The sequence below is a fragment of the Mytilus trossulus genome, chromosome 7, assembly GCF_036588685.1.
Source record: "Mytilus trossulus isolate FHL-02 chromosome 7, PNRI_Mtr1.1.1.hap1, whole genome shotgun sequence".
NCBI classification, from domain to species: Eukaryota; Metazoa; Mollusca; class Bivalvia; order Mytilida; family Mytilidae; genus Mytilus; species Mytilus trossulus.
The window spans coordinates 72,073,682-72,090,756 of record NC_086379.1 but is presented as its reverse complement, the minus strand read 5'-3'; the positions used below and the strand labels follow the sequence as shown (position 1 = coordinate 72,090,756).

General features: G+C 32.9%; 1 protein-coding gene across 8 annotated transcripts in view; it reads right to left on the bottom strand.

The window, feature by feature from the left end:
* LOC134725733 (collagen alpha-1(XIII) chain-like) overlaps nucleotides 1-9,067 on the bottom strand; it is a 70,310-nt gene extending 61,243 nt beyond the window's left edge. For 4 of the 8 annotated variants that reach the window (XM_063589772.1, XM_063589778.1, XM_063589779.1 and 1 more), the window contains exons 1-2: nucleotides 8,393-9,067; nucleotides 7,344-7,425 (exon numbers count right to left, since the gene is read on the bottom strand). In XM_063589772.1, coding sequence (XP_063445842.1) covers nucleotides 7,344-7,425; nucleotides 8,393-8,656 — 346 coding nt within the window. In that variant the 5' untranslated portion in view covers nucleotides 8,657-9,067. The remainder of the gene's footprint in view (nucleotides 1-7,343; nucleotides 7,426-8,392) is intronic. The other 4 variants (XM_063589780.1, XM_063589776.1, XM_063589777.1 and 1 more) reach the window with 3 other exon arrangements.
* Between the last annotated feature and the right edge of the window lie 8,008 nt (nucleotides 9,068-17,075).

The window sequence follows — 17,075 nt, the reverse complement described above, 5'->3', positions numbered from 1 at the left end:
AAATTGCAATTTTTCAATGTCATGAATCTATAGTGCATACTAAAAGGTTAACAATTAAACTGATGTTAACCAGTCTAACTGCAGTTAAGAAAACTATTAACTGCTTGGTGCATCTCTTAGATCTATCGAACTGACACTGGGTGCAGAAGTTAATTCACGTATCTCTTATCTACATGGTTTAAATAAAAAATAAATTAGACAATAATCGCTACTTATCTTGTTCACACCAGCCAGACATTATCTTTTAATGTTCCTACATATTTGACTTGATGCTTCCTTGATGAGAAGGAAATCACTGACTACATCGATAGAGGAATGAACACTGAAGATTTCACATTTATTCATTTTACAACTTCTGCATCCTTTGTTGAGTGTACATGCTTCGTTTAGTGTACATGCTTAGTTTAGTTTAGTATGCTGTAGAATTATAGTTATAGAATGATTTGGGTGATAAGGAAGACAGAGGGAAAAACATATGAAAACAAAAAAAAACACAACAACAAAACAAAACGTTTCTGTAAAGTTTATATAACGCTGATTGTTTTATTGCATATGATTTGGAAATTATTCTTAAATACTTCATGGAAATATAAAATGCACGTAGATCTGAATATTCGCGCTACATTGCATGTGTACTGTCTACCTTGCACTGACGTATGTAGGTGTACTAATAGGCGGTGGATTTATAAAAAAAAATGTACAGCGCACCTTGAACAAAACTATTATCATGTATTAGGCAGTGCAAAAAAAGTAGCGTGCACCTTGAATTGACTTATGCAGGTGTGCCGTGCACCTCGAATTGACTTATGCAGGTGTGCCGTGCACCTTGAATTGACTTATGCAGGTGTGCCGTGCACCTTGAATTGACTAATGCAGGTGTGCTATCAGGCGGTGCCATTTTAGGACAGGTTAACACTCGGCTGTCAGTGCATGAAATATGTGTTATGGTAGTTGATAATGAGGTACATACCGATATCCATGACCGGTAATGTTTATTTTCTAACTACAAATTGAGCATGAAAGAATCCTGATTATAACATCTCTTAGACGACACAATAGGCATTGAGCAATAGCCTCACATCTATAATCAACTAGAAACCAACGCAATATCCAAATACTCCTTTGGCCTTTCAAATTTTTGATTTGGGTGCCATGGTTAAGTCACAAGCGTCTGTCGTACTTAAATTCCAAGCTTAGTGTCTTTGGATACTTTGTACGATATACTTAACTGCAAAGTCAATGAGTAGCAATGCACAATGTCAGAGGCAACAGTGAGCTTCAGCCATAACAGAGTAAAGATCTTTGTTGGAAATAACAACAGAAAATTATAAATTGTCTTGACTATATACAGAGGTTTATGTGCTTCGCGCTGTCTTGGGGTATTATACATTTTTTTTTATGTCCAGAAGACACATACAATCATAGGCATTATAATTTCACTGCGTATTGTTTTGTTGTTTTAAAAAGCTTCCACATTAAAGACTTTACACCAGTCTACAGATACATATAATATATTTAAATTGCAGACATTATAGTCTGATCAAGGTGCACAGTACAAAATCCATGCATGAAGTGCGAACATTTAGTTAAATGCGTTTTCATATTCCAATAAAGTGTAAAAGAATAAGCGATTATGGGTAAAGTCCAAATTTTCTTGTTTATATTCTCGTATTTCTGTATTATTCATACGAACTCTTACTATATATATTTCCTAGCATAACCGTCTGTCTAAAGTTGCCTATGTATAGTGGTGAGGGAGTTGGTTTGTTCGTCCTTCTGTCCAACTTTTTTTTAACAGGAACTCGGTGCTTCTAAACCGCTTGCTATACTTTTGTTCCACTTTCATAGAATCTTACTATAATATGATGAGTCTATGATGTACATTTTACTTTCTTTGTTTGAATGATTTTTGGGATTTACTTTGGGAAAGCATTGAATATGATATATCTGCACACTATATAGTATACATTTGAATACGCTTTACTCCTATATCCTGATATCCCTAATTGTGATGTTATGACATTTCGCAGAATCTTTATCATTATAATGCAACTGTACAGCCGAGTCTGTACCTTCAAATTTGCCTTTTTGTTTTGGTTTTCCGTAAATTACGGACTAGTGTCATTTGGTGAACTTTGCTCGCAGGACGTACCTCTAATGTTGTAATGCTTAAATCAATTATTTTAAGTAGCTGTTGTTATAAACATGCAGGAAACTACTTGCATACAGTTCGCTTATTATGAATGAACTTAAAAGAACTTTACTTATATATCATTCGATTGTAAGTTAATCAACCTGGTTGTGTTTGCTGCATGCAGAAAACCTCCGTAAGTACATAGAATGTATAATATGAATGTAAATGCTTAATTATAGCAGCATTGAAACGGATATAAAGTCCCGTAACACATGTGAAAGTGTAAAACCCGAATTATATTTTATTTCACTTCAAAGATGTGTAGTAAATATGCTTAATTTACAGTCAAATACACCGAACTGGATAACAACATTTGTAATTGTATCAAAGACCAGATGGCTTCATCGTCTACGGAAAACCTACAAATCTTTAATTGTGCACTAATAATTTACACCAAAAAAGAATGTGGTGTGTTTAAAAAGAGGTTGTCAAAGGGCTTCTTTACAACTAATCCGAAAATTAACCAATCGATTCCGTGTGCACTTTTAAAAAATCAGACGTACGTGTTTTTCTAATTTCGAAATAGTTTGACTCCATGGGTGGTAGAAATAAAAATACTTAATAAGAATGGATGCATCGAGGATATGGAAAGACACTCGAAGACCCATTCGTCCGTAACATTCGAGTATAATTACAAGTTGTAAGCATAAAAGTTATCCGTAAGAATTAAAATATCATATTCAAAGCTTTGTACAACTTAAAACACTCAGAACATGGCAGTAGAATTCATTTTTTGCGTCCAATTGCAATGCATTAGCTATAGCAATTAAACATATTCAAAATAAAAGTCAACGGTCAGAGTTTGCAAGGACAGGGAAAATAAAAGTCAACGGTCAGAGTTTGCAAGGATACAGAGAAAATAAATACATGGTAGTTCGTTTGCATATAATCGTAATAAGCCTTATAAGAATCTTGACTAATAACAAATACACCAACACAGCGATTTATACCAAGAGTAGAAAAGCACACAACTAATTAAACCTATATTCCTGAAGCAAACCGACTCACTTTTAAGAGCGTGCAGTTTTCTTTTCCAAAACCCCACACTTTATACTGGAGTCGCTAAAGATATTTTCATTATAATTTTTTGGTAAGTGATTTAATTTCAAAACAATGAAAAAGAAACAAAGAACTCTACAGAAAGAAAGAAAAAGAATATACCATAACATTTTAGGACTAAACCTAACATCGAATTGGATAAGAATCGAACACATACCAATGCATTCAATGATGTTTGAAATTATTTTGAGAGATTGCAGGACCGTATATTCTATACAATCGAATTAAAGTAACTTTGACGATAAAACACGGGTAAAAGGAAAAAGCAAAGCAGATCATCCAAAATATAAAGGGGTCAAGGTCCGAGACATTTTGTGTTATGAGTGTTATCATATAACTAAATCCATGTTTAAAAGAAGCAATTTTATAAAAAGAGAATGATTTCGATAGTAATAAGTAAAAACCAGAATGTTATAAGATTTCATATCACTGAAACAAAAATTTGGCAAATGTAACTTGAAAGTTGTTAAGATAGACTGTAGATACAAGGCATGGCAGATGTTTAGATCCATCTGTTGGAGATTAATCAACGTTTTAAAAGTCAGTATACTTAATACCAATTTATTAACTGTTAAAAATACAATCAAAAATCTGTATAATGACGTCAATTCATTTTCCGATCACCAAAGTGCGATGACCATTCAACGAAAAAAATTAACAAGATCTGATAGAATATATACAGTCATCTGACATGTACATTGAGATGGTAAATTCTCTCATTTCTCTAAAGTTTTATCAATCCGGTGAGAATACATTATTCATACCTTCAAATTGTTATGTATTCAATAATGCAGTTTACATATATGTTTAGACGAGTTGTTTATATATATATATATGTTTAGTGATCCGATGACCGCTGTCACTGTATGACACGACCTCAATAATATAAGAATATCTCCAAATCACAACGCACACACAATCATAGAAAAGAGATCAAAAGTTTAGGTTACCCAAAACTTTTCATGGATCTTTTAAAATCACAGACGTAAGAAAAACTCTTAAATCCTGGAAAACAATATGTGTAAGGACATATCGCTGCATGACATACAGTTTTCATTTTCATAAGGGGGAGGGATGCTATGGTGGATTTGTTTTAAGTTGATGACTTTTCTTGCCTCTCCCTTATTCACCCTACATCCAACTCTCACCACCATACTTGTACATTAGTTATTCTGAAGATATCTTTCATAAGTTTAATTATAATTTCGCAAATAGATACCGCAATCAATTTGATTTGATTCGTCTATTTTTCATTATAAATATAATTCAATTTTATATGTTTTTGTAAACGGAAAATTAGTATTTTTGGACAGAATTGAAATTCAAACTGAATGAGATAGATGTTATTGCATCTGATTTTTATCACAGAGCTGTTGAACATTGGCAAGCTCATTTTTCAAAGTCAGATTTGATCATTAAACATCCGTGTATAGATAGCCTATCACAGATCATATGTTGTCTATCTTATAGTAGACAAATTACATTCATTTGTAGAAAACATTTCTTTTTCTCCTACATGTACATAGTGTAAGATTTATCCTTATGCGTAGGGATCATTTTTATTGAATATGTACTACTCTTCAGGATATTCTTTTTTGACTGGGTCTGATTAGATGGTGTTACATCTTACAATGGCCTCTCTTGTGACAAGACCTACCTATAGTATTTATTGTGAACTTGTTCTCGTCCTGAATATGCATGAAATATTTGCCACTGGACGTTAAGCAGCCAACAATCAATCAATCTTACAAAGTCTATCCAAATTATTTTTGCAAATTATTCAACTCAAACCGGTGAAAGAGACTTAAACTTGCAGTAAAGTGTGTTTTTTGTTTGTTTGTTGCTTCGTGTTGAAGGCATCACTGTCACTTTGAGATGAAGAGCAGTAATATAAGCGCAGTTCCTTTGATTTATATGTTTTTTAGCTGTGAATGCGCTGGATGGATAACTCCATATCCTTTGTTTTTCTATTGTAATCTTCAGAACAATTAATAAAGTCAATTTGGTGTGCTACACCACTATTCTATGCTATTAAAGAGTTGGGCGTCCGCAAACACATCTAACCCCATCATAATTTGCATGTGCATTAGTTGTCGTTTTTTGCTGTTTATCAAATATTTGTTTTTCGCTTATTGGTTTAATGATCATTAATGAATACATGTATATAGACCATCAGTTTTGTCGTTTGAAATGTTTTACAATTGCCATGTCGATGCCTTTAAGCTTGTTAAAGACTCGATCATTGCCGAAGGTCGTTCGTTTACTTATCGTCTACATGTCATTTGGTCTACAGTTGAGGCCTTTTTAAGTGGCTATCATACCACATGTACCACATATGTTCTTCTTTCGATTCTTAAAGGATCTAGTCTAGGATTATTTGAATGGTTGTTTTATATTTGTATACAATGCCCAGGGAAAGTAAATTAAGATATTTTTTTTACATTAGTTGCCACTAAACTTCTTGTTAATTTGATAATTGTATAGGTAATTTTGGAAGTTAGGTTTATAGTATATATGAAGGACATCCACGGAAAATACTGAAAGCTAAATTCTATTTTTAAAAGTATCCATATACCGTAAGGAACAGTTACACGAAAGAGATGGTCAGAGAGATGTGCCCTTTAAAATAAATACATCTGCATATCGAAGCAGATAAGATAAAAAAAATATCAAAAGAGGACATGCGGCACAGAATTGAAATTGCAGTCTAGAAGATAATATTGACATTCCCAAACAATAATATCAAATACAGAGAGCCTTCGAAACAAAAAGCGGGTTTTTTTTTTTGGGGGGGGGGGGGGGGGGAGGTGTTAATACTAGAGGTTGTGTAAAATTGTTACATTGTGTATAGATAATACATGGAAAACCTGATTGTGTGTGGTTTTATGAAAAAGTATGAGAAGAGAGCTCTTGTACACTGTTTTAAAAAATTAGAAAGAAAAATTGCGGTAATAGGAAACGTTTTCGGGATAAAAGCAAAATACATCAATAGAAGAAGATGTGGTAGGAGTGTCAATGAGACAACTCTCCATGATTCAAGTCACAACCATGTATGTTAATTCACTACACATCTCTTTGTAAAAGTTACATTATGTGAGTTATCTCCCCTTATAACAAAGAATAAAGGCATGGAAAAATCACACAAATTAAAAATGTATTCTGTATTTTTAAAATAACTGTCGGAAAAATAAGAAAATTCCAATTTATTTTTATTTTGTTTTAAAAACTTACAAACAAATAATATTCTTCTCTTAAAATTTTCACATCTCAGTAAAGATCTATACCGATTTTTTCAACCATTATTTTCGGCCTGCCATTCAAAAAATCAAAATATTTGGATTTGAAGGGATGCCTTTTCTCAGTTTAAAAGGACTAAAGCGAGTTGAGACATAGAATTGAATTTCGAGTACATATATTCAGATAGAGAAATTGACTAAGAAACAGAACTTTGTTCGCATACCCCTGAAAGATAATGTTATTCTCGCGCAATATAAACCAATACTTTATTCAAATTATTGCGAGTAGAGTACAAAAAAGTTCCTCTTCTAATTTATTTATTGGAATCAATCTGAAAACACATAAAAAATTGTCACTAATCAAACGTTAAGCAACCAACAAACCAATGCGCTTACTGAGCCTGAATGCAAGACCAGGGCCGAATTTTATCTTCCCGAACGTTATGATAGATATGGTTTGTTTACGTTGAAATTGATGTTTACTGGTATTGTGTTACATCTTACTTTGTGGGAGAGTGGTTTTCTATTCTATTACAATTATAGGCTTTCATTATCAAATATCCATAAACTTAAGGGAAACCGTAAACTTTCTTCAGTATATCCATCAAATGAAATAATTTACATATAGTTTGTAAACATTACATCGTCAAGTACTGAAAACTGAAACTAGAAATAATTAGTTTTGTATATAAAGTAGTATTCCTCCCGTAATATGAATAGCTTTCCCATGCCCTCAATTTCTATATATTCAATACAAACCCACAATTACAAAGGTGTAGTATCACCCTGAAATTTAAATATGTTGTAAAATGAGAAGCCATATAACCGGGGGGAATGTAGTGAGAATATCTTACCTGGTGGACAATTACAATTACTCTGACGTCTGACCCGATCATGTTCTTCGCTGTTAGGTAAATATCCTACATGTTTTAATTTCTGAAGAAGAAGAAGAAGAAAATCACCGATTATCTGAATAGATTCTTTCTACAGAAAAAAAAATGAAATTACGAAATTTGCGCATTCGTAATGAAACCGCAAATACCAACTAAAACAATACTCTATAGTTAAATTAAAATAGAATCCTACCCACTTCCAATTAGTCCTTTTAGGAAACCCCAAAATAAATCTAATAAAATGTCAATAACTAACGACTGCTAACTTAAACATCCAGGATAGCAAAACGGTCAAACGCCGTCAACAAAAGAGGGTCGAAAGATATCAGAGGGATAGTCAAACTCATAGATCGATATAAGAAAGAGAAAGACAAACAGACAAATATTAGTACACAAGACACAACACTGAAAACTAAAAACTAAGCAACACTAGCTAATTTTAAGTTCTAGCTAGGCAAATTATTATGTGATGTGAATGTCCTGAATTAATAAGGCCATCAAACATCTTTATCGACCACAAAGAGGAGGAAAGGAACTAACTGGTCAGTAACTGGGGTTTTAAAAGAAATAATTTGATATACAAACATTTGTATAAATAAAACGTATATATATAGCCAATAACCATAAAAAAACGTTGATGAATTCATTATGTTTTTAAGAATAAGAATCCAACTCTCCTAGAGTTGAATTTAAATGAATTTGGTTACTCTTATGTTTGGTCCCTTTAATATAAAGTTTCTAAAAGTATTTATACCTATATTGCTCTCAAATTTTGATTTTAAATGTTCCTGATGACGGTAAATCCAGCTAAACCGACTCCAAAAATTTATAAAGAGATGTTTTCATTTCAAAGACACAATCATTTGCCACTGGTCGTAAAGCAAACCATAGATGAGTATTACATCTATGAGCAAACAAACACCAATTAATCAATAGACACAATTGTTCACATTAAATTAGCTATTTCGTTTTAATAAGTATGTATAGCCTTTTTTAATTTCCGTACTTACCTTATTTAATAATTCCTCTACTTTTCTTTCTACTATCACATTTATTTCATTTTTATAGTTTGAGAATTCATTTTCTAAATATTCCACTCTAGAATTTAAATTAACAACATGTTGATGATATGAAACTAATGACCATACTAAAAATCCAAGTAATACAAATACAAAACTTGTGGCAACAGTGGCTACTATCCACACAGTACATTTAATCCTGCCACCGGATTTCTTTTTCACACTTCCTTGGAGGAATTGTGCATGTTTTTCCATTATAAATTCCTAATGAAATAGAATAAAATCTGCGTTTTAACTCATATCTATAACACTACAATAGCACCCCACGTGTGAATGACTCTAACAAATACTAACAAGTGAAGCGAGGCAGTTGGATTATGGTACAAAACTTTATCTGCAGACGATGGTTAAGTCGCGTGCAGGAGATACGCAATATACATCATTATGTATATCATATCGCCACTAATCGGAATAATTTATTTCACTAAAATGTGCATTAAATGAATAAATGTCACGTCTATTTATTTGCTATTAAGATCCATCATCACACTATAATACCACAGTATTTACATCAACGACTGCCGCTTGGGTGTATGGAGATCAAAGTTTTATTCAAGTATATTGACAGCAGACGATCTGCTGCATTGGTGTCGGGAGATCAACATTTTATACAGTATAGATACGACAAAGAACAACGGATACCTTTAAACAGAAGAAAGTATAAAACTGATTTCAAATAAATAAGTTTTCTTAAAATATAAATGAATAAGATAGTTCACTCACTGATTCTTAGTTATACAAAACGACCGTGGCAGATATTTGAACTGAATGGTACGAGAACTGTTAAAAAGATATAGACACAGACACATTTATAAAACCCCACAAGAATGTATGTTTTAAGATTGAATAACCAATGACAAAAACATTAGTTTTAAACAAAATTATTGTCGTTTCACTTATGCCATGCTTGAGGTTTGAAACTACAAGAGCTGGAAGCCGTTTTTTCGACGTGACTGTGGTCAGATTTTTTTTTTGAAAATCGCAATCTCGGAAAGCTATCAAATCACACATCAAAATACAGTTATAATTCTTTACAAAAGTGTGCAGCTTCTATAAAAAAGTAAGTTATCTGATTTACACGGTATGCTGATAAAAGTTAAGAGATTTACAGGTGGGTTTTTATATTTTATACTCTAAATCATGTTTTTATATTTTATACTCTAAATCATGTTTTTATATTCAAACTTCAATGAACAGCAATCATGGAAAACTGTCATACTTTTTTCCGTCTTACGAACTTCGTTGATCGTTTCATTTCAGGATGATTGTTTTTATATTTTATACTCTAAAATCATGTTTTTACATAATGTCATTCAAACTTCAATGAATAGCAACCATACTTTTTTCTCTGTCTAACGAACATTATTTGTTCGTTGATCGTTTTATACCAGTATGATTGATCATAAATCATGCAGAATCCTCATTTGAACCTATAAATATGTATATAAATATGTTTGTGCCTTGTTTTCATTAGTACAGTATGTTGTTGTGATGTCAAGCCATTACACTAATGACCAGTATATACAAATAGATAATGAAGAAGTACCGACTTTTGTCTATCATGGTGATTGAACCTTCCAACGTAATCATATCTGACGAGAGATGTGCTTAGAATCGTTACAACAAGTGTAAAATATTGCTAACATGGAAACTCAGAGAACTTTGGTTATTATTGATCGTTCAAGACTAGTTCTAAGACGGACAAAAATACCAATAGAGTACTGTCCGAAATGAAGCACTGTGAACAACCAAGACGGACAAAAAATTTAATTCAGAGGACGATATCTCCGTTACAAGGGCCAACAATGTGTTAACATGATTACCGATTAAGCACTGTCGGAACACTGTTGGACCACAAAGACTAGCTAAGAGGACAACGTCTCCATCGTACCTCGAGAATACAAATATTGAGGAAAGTAGTGTCATACAGGAAAAAGATTAGTAATGATACATATAAAAAGAACTACAAAAGCAATAAATATCATTGTGTTTTTTTACTATATTATGTCATTCTTACGTCAGCCATTGGCGGTAATAGCTGCCAAGACTGAGGATTTACAAGCCTAAGTGATGGGATAAACATGCAGTTCAGTTGGTACTGTTAAATGCATCTACATGACGACTAATTTGTTTTCATTCATCCTTTTTCTGTAGTTATTCCACATCTTTCATTTTGTTTGTATCACTAATCTATTATCCGTTTGCCTAAACGCCATTTATCATATCAGATATCAGCCCACTTATATATTCTCAATGGAGCATGTAACAAAACATCCGCTATGGTACTGCCACTAGCATGGTACTGCCACTAGCATGGTACTACCACTAGCATGGTTGAAATTAATAGATACATAAGTAAATACTTAATTAAAGCAATGAAAACACCTAAATTAAACTACATACAACAACTTAAATATTAGTTAAAAGGAGATCTGGAAGATTGGTTCAGAAAAATTGGCACCGTTTATGCTGATACTGCGATTATGTTGGTGGCTTCATAGTCACTGATGGTATCACCATGCCAGTAGACAGTGCTGGCAATGAAATATGATTTTTTTTATTAAAATTTGGAAATCATTTAATATTCCTTGCCTGCCGCTTTGGCTTTACATTTGTGTCCTTTTTGTTTCATTGCTCTTCATCATTTTGATTAGCTTTGGATTTTCAAATGTGGCCTCAAGTCGCATGATGATCACTGAAGAGACATTGATTGTCGATATACGCATCTAGTGCAGAAAATTTGGTACCATTTGTGTTTTTAAAGAAGAACATTCTGTAGTTGGGAAATAAAGTTTATGGTAAAAGGCTTTTATATAATTTGATGAGGTGTCCCTCAAAATAGGACTGTAAAAAGGATTAAAATTGTATCCAATAACAAATGTACTGTTTGTCCTAAACTTCTCGCCTACATCGACCATCATTAAAATATAAATCTGTTTTTCAATTTGTGGTTACGTACTGTGCCAATAAAGTGTCATTGTGGTTTCTAGATAAAACATTAATATCACAAATAAGTATATTGTTTAAAATATATTTACGAATTTGAAAACAAATTAATACATTTGATAAAGATCTACATAAAAATAAGGAGATATGGTATGATTGACAGAGAGATGACTATCATCCACAACTATAAGATAAGATAAGATATTTTATTTCCAATTATGGGCCCCAAAGGGCATAAACATTACAACATCAATAAAAAAAATTATAATACAATACAAACAATGAGATAAAAAAAAAAAGTTAAACGAGAACTATTTAAGTTCTTAAAGAATACGTAGATAAAGAATCTATAGTATGTTTTTTTTTTTAATACTAATGCATTTTATTGCAAGTGTGGTTGATATAGATAACAAACAAGCAGCCCAAAAAGAAAAAAAGAAAAATAGATATCCACATATGTATAGTACACAAAAAGTTGGATCAATTAAATATATAATAATTAGCCAAAAAGAAAGTAGAAATTAAACATGTCCATGACTCATCCTGTGTCAGCAGCAAATAGGAAAGCATTATGGTTTCCTAAAGGCAGCTGACACCAGGGGGCGATACCTTATGGGCCATAGGCATGTAAAATGTGTGTAAATGTCTCTTTCCTACCTGTATCAAAAGCAAACAAGGAAGCATCATAGGTAACTTGAATGCAGTTGATACCAGGGCTCAAGGATATAAGAGAACATTTGAATAAATAATATATCTTAACTATATAAAACTAAAGGCTCTACAGAGCCTGTGTCGCTTACCTTGGTCTATGTGAATATTAAACAGAGGAAGCAGATGGAATCATGACAAAATTGTGTTTTGGTGATGGTGATGTGTTTGTACATCTTACTTTACTGAACATTCTTGCTGCTTACAATTATCTCTATCATGGCCCAGTAGTTTCAGTGGAAAATGTTAGTAAAAATTTACAAATTTTATGAAAATTGTTAAAAATTGACTATAAGGGGCAATTACTCCTTAGGGGGTCAATTGGCCATTTCGGTCAGCTAGGTTGACTTATTTGTAAATCTTACTTTGCTGTACATTATTGATGTTTACAGTTTATCTTTATCTATAATAATATTCAAGATAATAACCAAAAACGGCTCTTTAAAATTACTAATTCAGGGGCAACAACCCAACAAAGGGTTGTCTGATTCATCTGAAAATTTCAGGGCATATAGATCTTAACCTGATAAACAATTTTTCCCTGTCAGATTTGCTCTAGATGCTTTGGTTTTTGAGTTATAAGCCAAAAACTGCATTTTACCCCTATGTTCTATTTTTAGCCATGGCGTCCATCTTGGTTGGTTGACCGGGTCAAAGGACACATTTTTTAACCTAGATACATAAATGATGATTGTGGCCAAGTTTGGTTTAATTTGGCCCAGTAGTTTCAGAGAAGATTTTTGTGAAAGTTAACGACGACGGACGACGACGGACGACGCCGGACGCCTAGTGATGAGAAAAGCTCACTTTGCCTTTTAGGCCAGGTGAGCTAAAAATGTGAAATGACTGCCAGCGAGACAACTATCCACAACAACTATGTTCATTGAAACGTCAATTTCTTTTTTATCATAAAAATCTAACGAGCTGCTTATATATACTGATATAAACATGTATGATTCAACGTGTCAAATAACAGGTAATGATGTTAAGTGTCGGACAATGAAAAGGTCCAGAATCGTCTTGAAATACATTATTCACATCATAATGGGAACTTCAAGACTTAGCTAAAATAAGAATGCCATGTGTTGATCATCATCATATACAAAGCGACTCCGAGAATAGAACTCGTCCCAGTTTTCTATATTTTCTGTAAGTACTATATATATATTTATTAGTTATTGTTGTTCTTGGTGCACAATGACAACTATTGGTGTTCTTAGTGTACACTGACAACTATTGGTGTTCTTAGTGTACACTGACAACTATTTGTGTTCTTAGTGCACAATGACATCTATTGTTGTTCTTGGTGCACAATGTCAACTATCGGTGTTTTTATTGTACAATGACAACTATAATAGTGTTCTTGGTGTACAATGACAACTATTGGTGTTCTTAGTGTACAATGACAACTATCGGTGTTCTTAGTGTACAATGACAACTATCGGTGTTCTTAGTGTACAATGACAACTGTTGGTGTTCTTAGTGTACAATGACAACTGTTGTTGTTCTTGGTGCACAATGACAACTATTGTTGTTCTTGGTGCACAATGACAACTATTGGTTTCATCAGTGCACAATGACAACTGTTGGTGTTCTTAGTGCAACAACAACTATTGGTTTTCTTGGTGTACATTGACCTAAAATGGTTTACTTTTTTTTAAACTGTTATTTGGATGGAGAGTTGTTTTATTGGCGCTCACACCACACCTTCCTATATCTAATGACAACTATTAGTGTTCTTAGTGCAAAAACAACTATCAATGTCCTTAGTGTACAATGACAACTATTGGTGTTCTTAGTGTACAGTGACTTCTATTGGTGTTCTTAGTGTATTATGGCAACTATAGTGTTTTTAGTATACAATGACAACTGGTAGTGTTCATTGTGTACTATGACAACTATTGGTGTGTTTTTGGTGTACACAGACAATTATTTGTGTTCTTAGTGTACAATGCCAACTATTGGTGTTCTTAATGTACAGAGACAACTATTTGCGTTCTTATTGTACAGTAATCAACTATTGGCGTTCTTAGTGTACACTGACAACTATTAGTGTGTTATTAGTGTACAATGACAACTGTTGTTGTTCTAAGTGTAGAATGACATCTAATAGTGTTCTTGGTGTACAATGACAACTATTGGTGTTCTTGATGTATTATGACAACTATAAGTGTTCTTAGTATATAATGACAACTGTTAGTGTTCTTTGTGTACAAATACAACTGTTGTTGTTCTTAGTGTAGAATGACAACTAATAGTGTTCTTTGTGTACAATGGCAACTATTGGTGTTCTTGATGTATTATGACAACTATAAGTGTTCTTAGTATATAATTACAACTGTTAGTGTTCTTTGTGTACAAAGACAACTGTTGGTTTTCTTAGTATACAATGATAACAAATAGTAATCTTGGTGTACAATGACAACTATCGGTTTTCTTTTTGTATTATGACATTTAAAAGTGTGCTTAGTATACAATGCCAACTGTTAGTGTTCTTTGTGTACTATGACAACTAATAGTGTTCTTGGTGTATTATGACAACTATTGGTGTTCTTTGTGTACAGTTTCGACTCATGCTTTTCAAAGTGATACTGGACATTGACAATTAATGCTTTTCTAAGTTAAATATTGACTTTAAATCTTTATCACTTATGGTGATCATATTGTACAATGACAACTAATAGTGTTCTTGGTGTACAATGACAATTATTGGTGTTCTTGGTTTACAATGACAACTGTTAGTGTTCTTAGTGTACAATGACAACTATTTGTGTCCTTGGTGTACAATAACAACTAATAGTGTTCTTGGTGTACAATGACAACTATTGGTGTTCTTGGTGTACAATGACAACTATTAGTGTTCTTAATGTACAATTACAACTATTGGTGTTCTTAGTGTACAATGACAACTATTGTTGTGTTCTTAGTGTAGTATGACAACTAATGGTGTTCTTAGTGTACAATGACAACTATTGGTGTGTTCTTAGTGTAGTATGACAACTAATGATGTTCTTGGTGTACAATGACAACTATTGGTGTTCTTTTTGTACAGTTTCAACTCATGCTATTCTTAGTGATACTGGTCATTGACAATTAATGCTTTTCTAAGTTAAATGTTGACTTTAAATGTTTATCATTTATGGTGTTTTATTGTACAATGACAACTAATAGTGTTCTTGGTGTACAATGACAACTATTGGTGTTCTTGGTGTACAATGACAACTATTGGTGTTCTTGGTGTTCAATGACAACTATTGGTTTTCTTGGTGAATAATGACAACTATCGATGTGTTCTTGGTGTACAATGACAACTATTTGTGTTCTTGGTGTTCAATGACAACTATCAGTGTCCTTAGTGTACACTGACAACTATTGGTGTACTTTGTGTACAGTTTCACCTCATGCTGTTCTTAGTGATACTGGGCATTGCCAATTAATGCTTTTCTAAGTTAAATGTTGACTTTAAATGTTTTTAACTCATGGTGTTCTTATTGTTCAATGACAACTAATAGTGTTCTTGGTGTACAATGACAACTATTGGTGTTCTTGGTTTACAAAGACAACTATTGGTGTTCTTGGTGTACAATGACAACTATTTGTGTTTTTGGTGTACAATTACAACTATTTGTGTTCTTGGTGTACAATGACAACTGTTAGTGTTTTTAGTGTACAATGACAACTATTGGTGTCCTTGGTGTACAATGACAACTAATAGTGTTATTGGTGTACAATGACAACTATTGGTGTTCTTGGTGTACAATGACAACTGTTAGTGTTCTTAATGTACAATGACAACTATTGGTGTCATTGGTGTACAATTAAAACTATTGGTGTTCTTAGTGTACAATGACAACTATTGGTGTGTTCTTAGTGTAGTATGACAACTAATGGTGTTCTTGGTGTACAATGACAACTATTAGTGTTCTTTGTGTACAGTTTCAACTCATGCTATTCTTAGTGATACTGGACATTGACAATTAATGCTTTTCTAAGTAAAATGTTGACTTTAAATGTTTATCATTTATGGTGTTTTTATTGTACAATGACAACTAATAGTGTTCTTGGTGTACAATGACAACTATTGGTGTTCTTTGTGTACAATGTGACAACTGTTGGTTTTCTTGGTGAATAATGACAACTATCGATGTGTTATTGGTGTACAATGACAACTATTTGTGTTCTTAGTGTACAATGACAACTATTTGTGTTCTTAGTGTACAATGACTATTGGAGTTCTTAGTGCAACAAAACTATTGGTTTTCTTGGTGAATAATGACAACTGTCGGTGTGTTCTTGGTGTACAATGACAACTATTTGTGTTCTTGGCGTTCACTGACAACTATCAGTGTCCTTAGTGTACACTGACAACTATTGGTGTTCTTGGTGTTCAATGACAACTATCCGTGTCCTTAGTGTACAATGACAGCTATTGGTGTTCTTTGTGTACAGTTTCACCTCATGCTGTTCTTAGTGATACTGGGCATTGCCAATTAATGCTTTTCTAAGTTAAATGTTGACTTTAAATGTTTTTAACTAATGGTGTTCTTATTGTACAATGACAACTAATAGTGTTCTTGGTGTACAATGACAACTATTGGTGTTCTTGGTGTACAATTACAACTATTGGTGTCCTTAGTGTACAATGACAACTATTGGTGTTCTTGGTGTTCAATGACAACTATTGGTGTTCTTGGTATACAATGACAACTATTTGTGTTCTTGGTGTCCAATGACAACTATCAGTGTCCTTAGTGTACAATGACAGCTATTGGTGTTCTTTGTGTACAGTTTCACCTCATGCTGTTCTTAGTGAGACTGGGCATTGCCAATTAATGCTTTTCTAAGTTAAATGTTGACTTTAAATGTTTTTAACCAAATGTGTTCTTATTGTAAAATAACAACTAATAGTGTTCTTGGTGTACAATGACAACTATTGGTGTTCTTGGTGTACAATGACAAC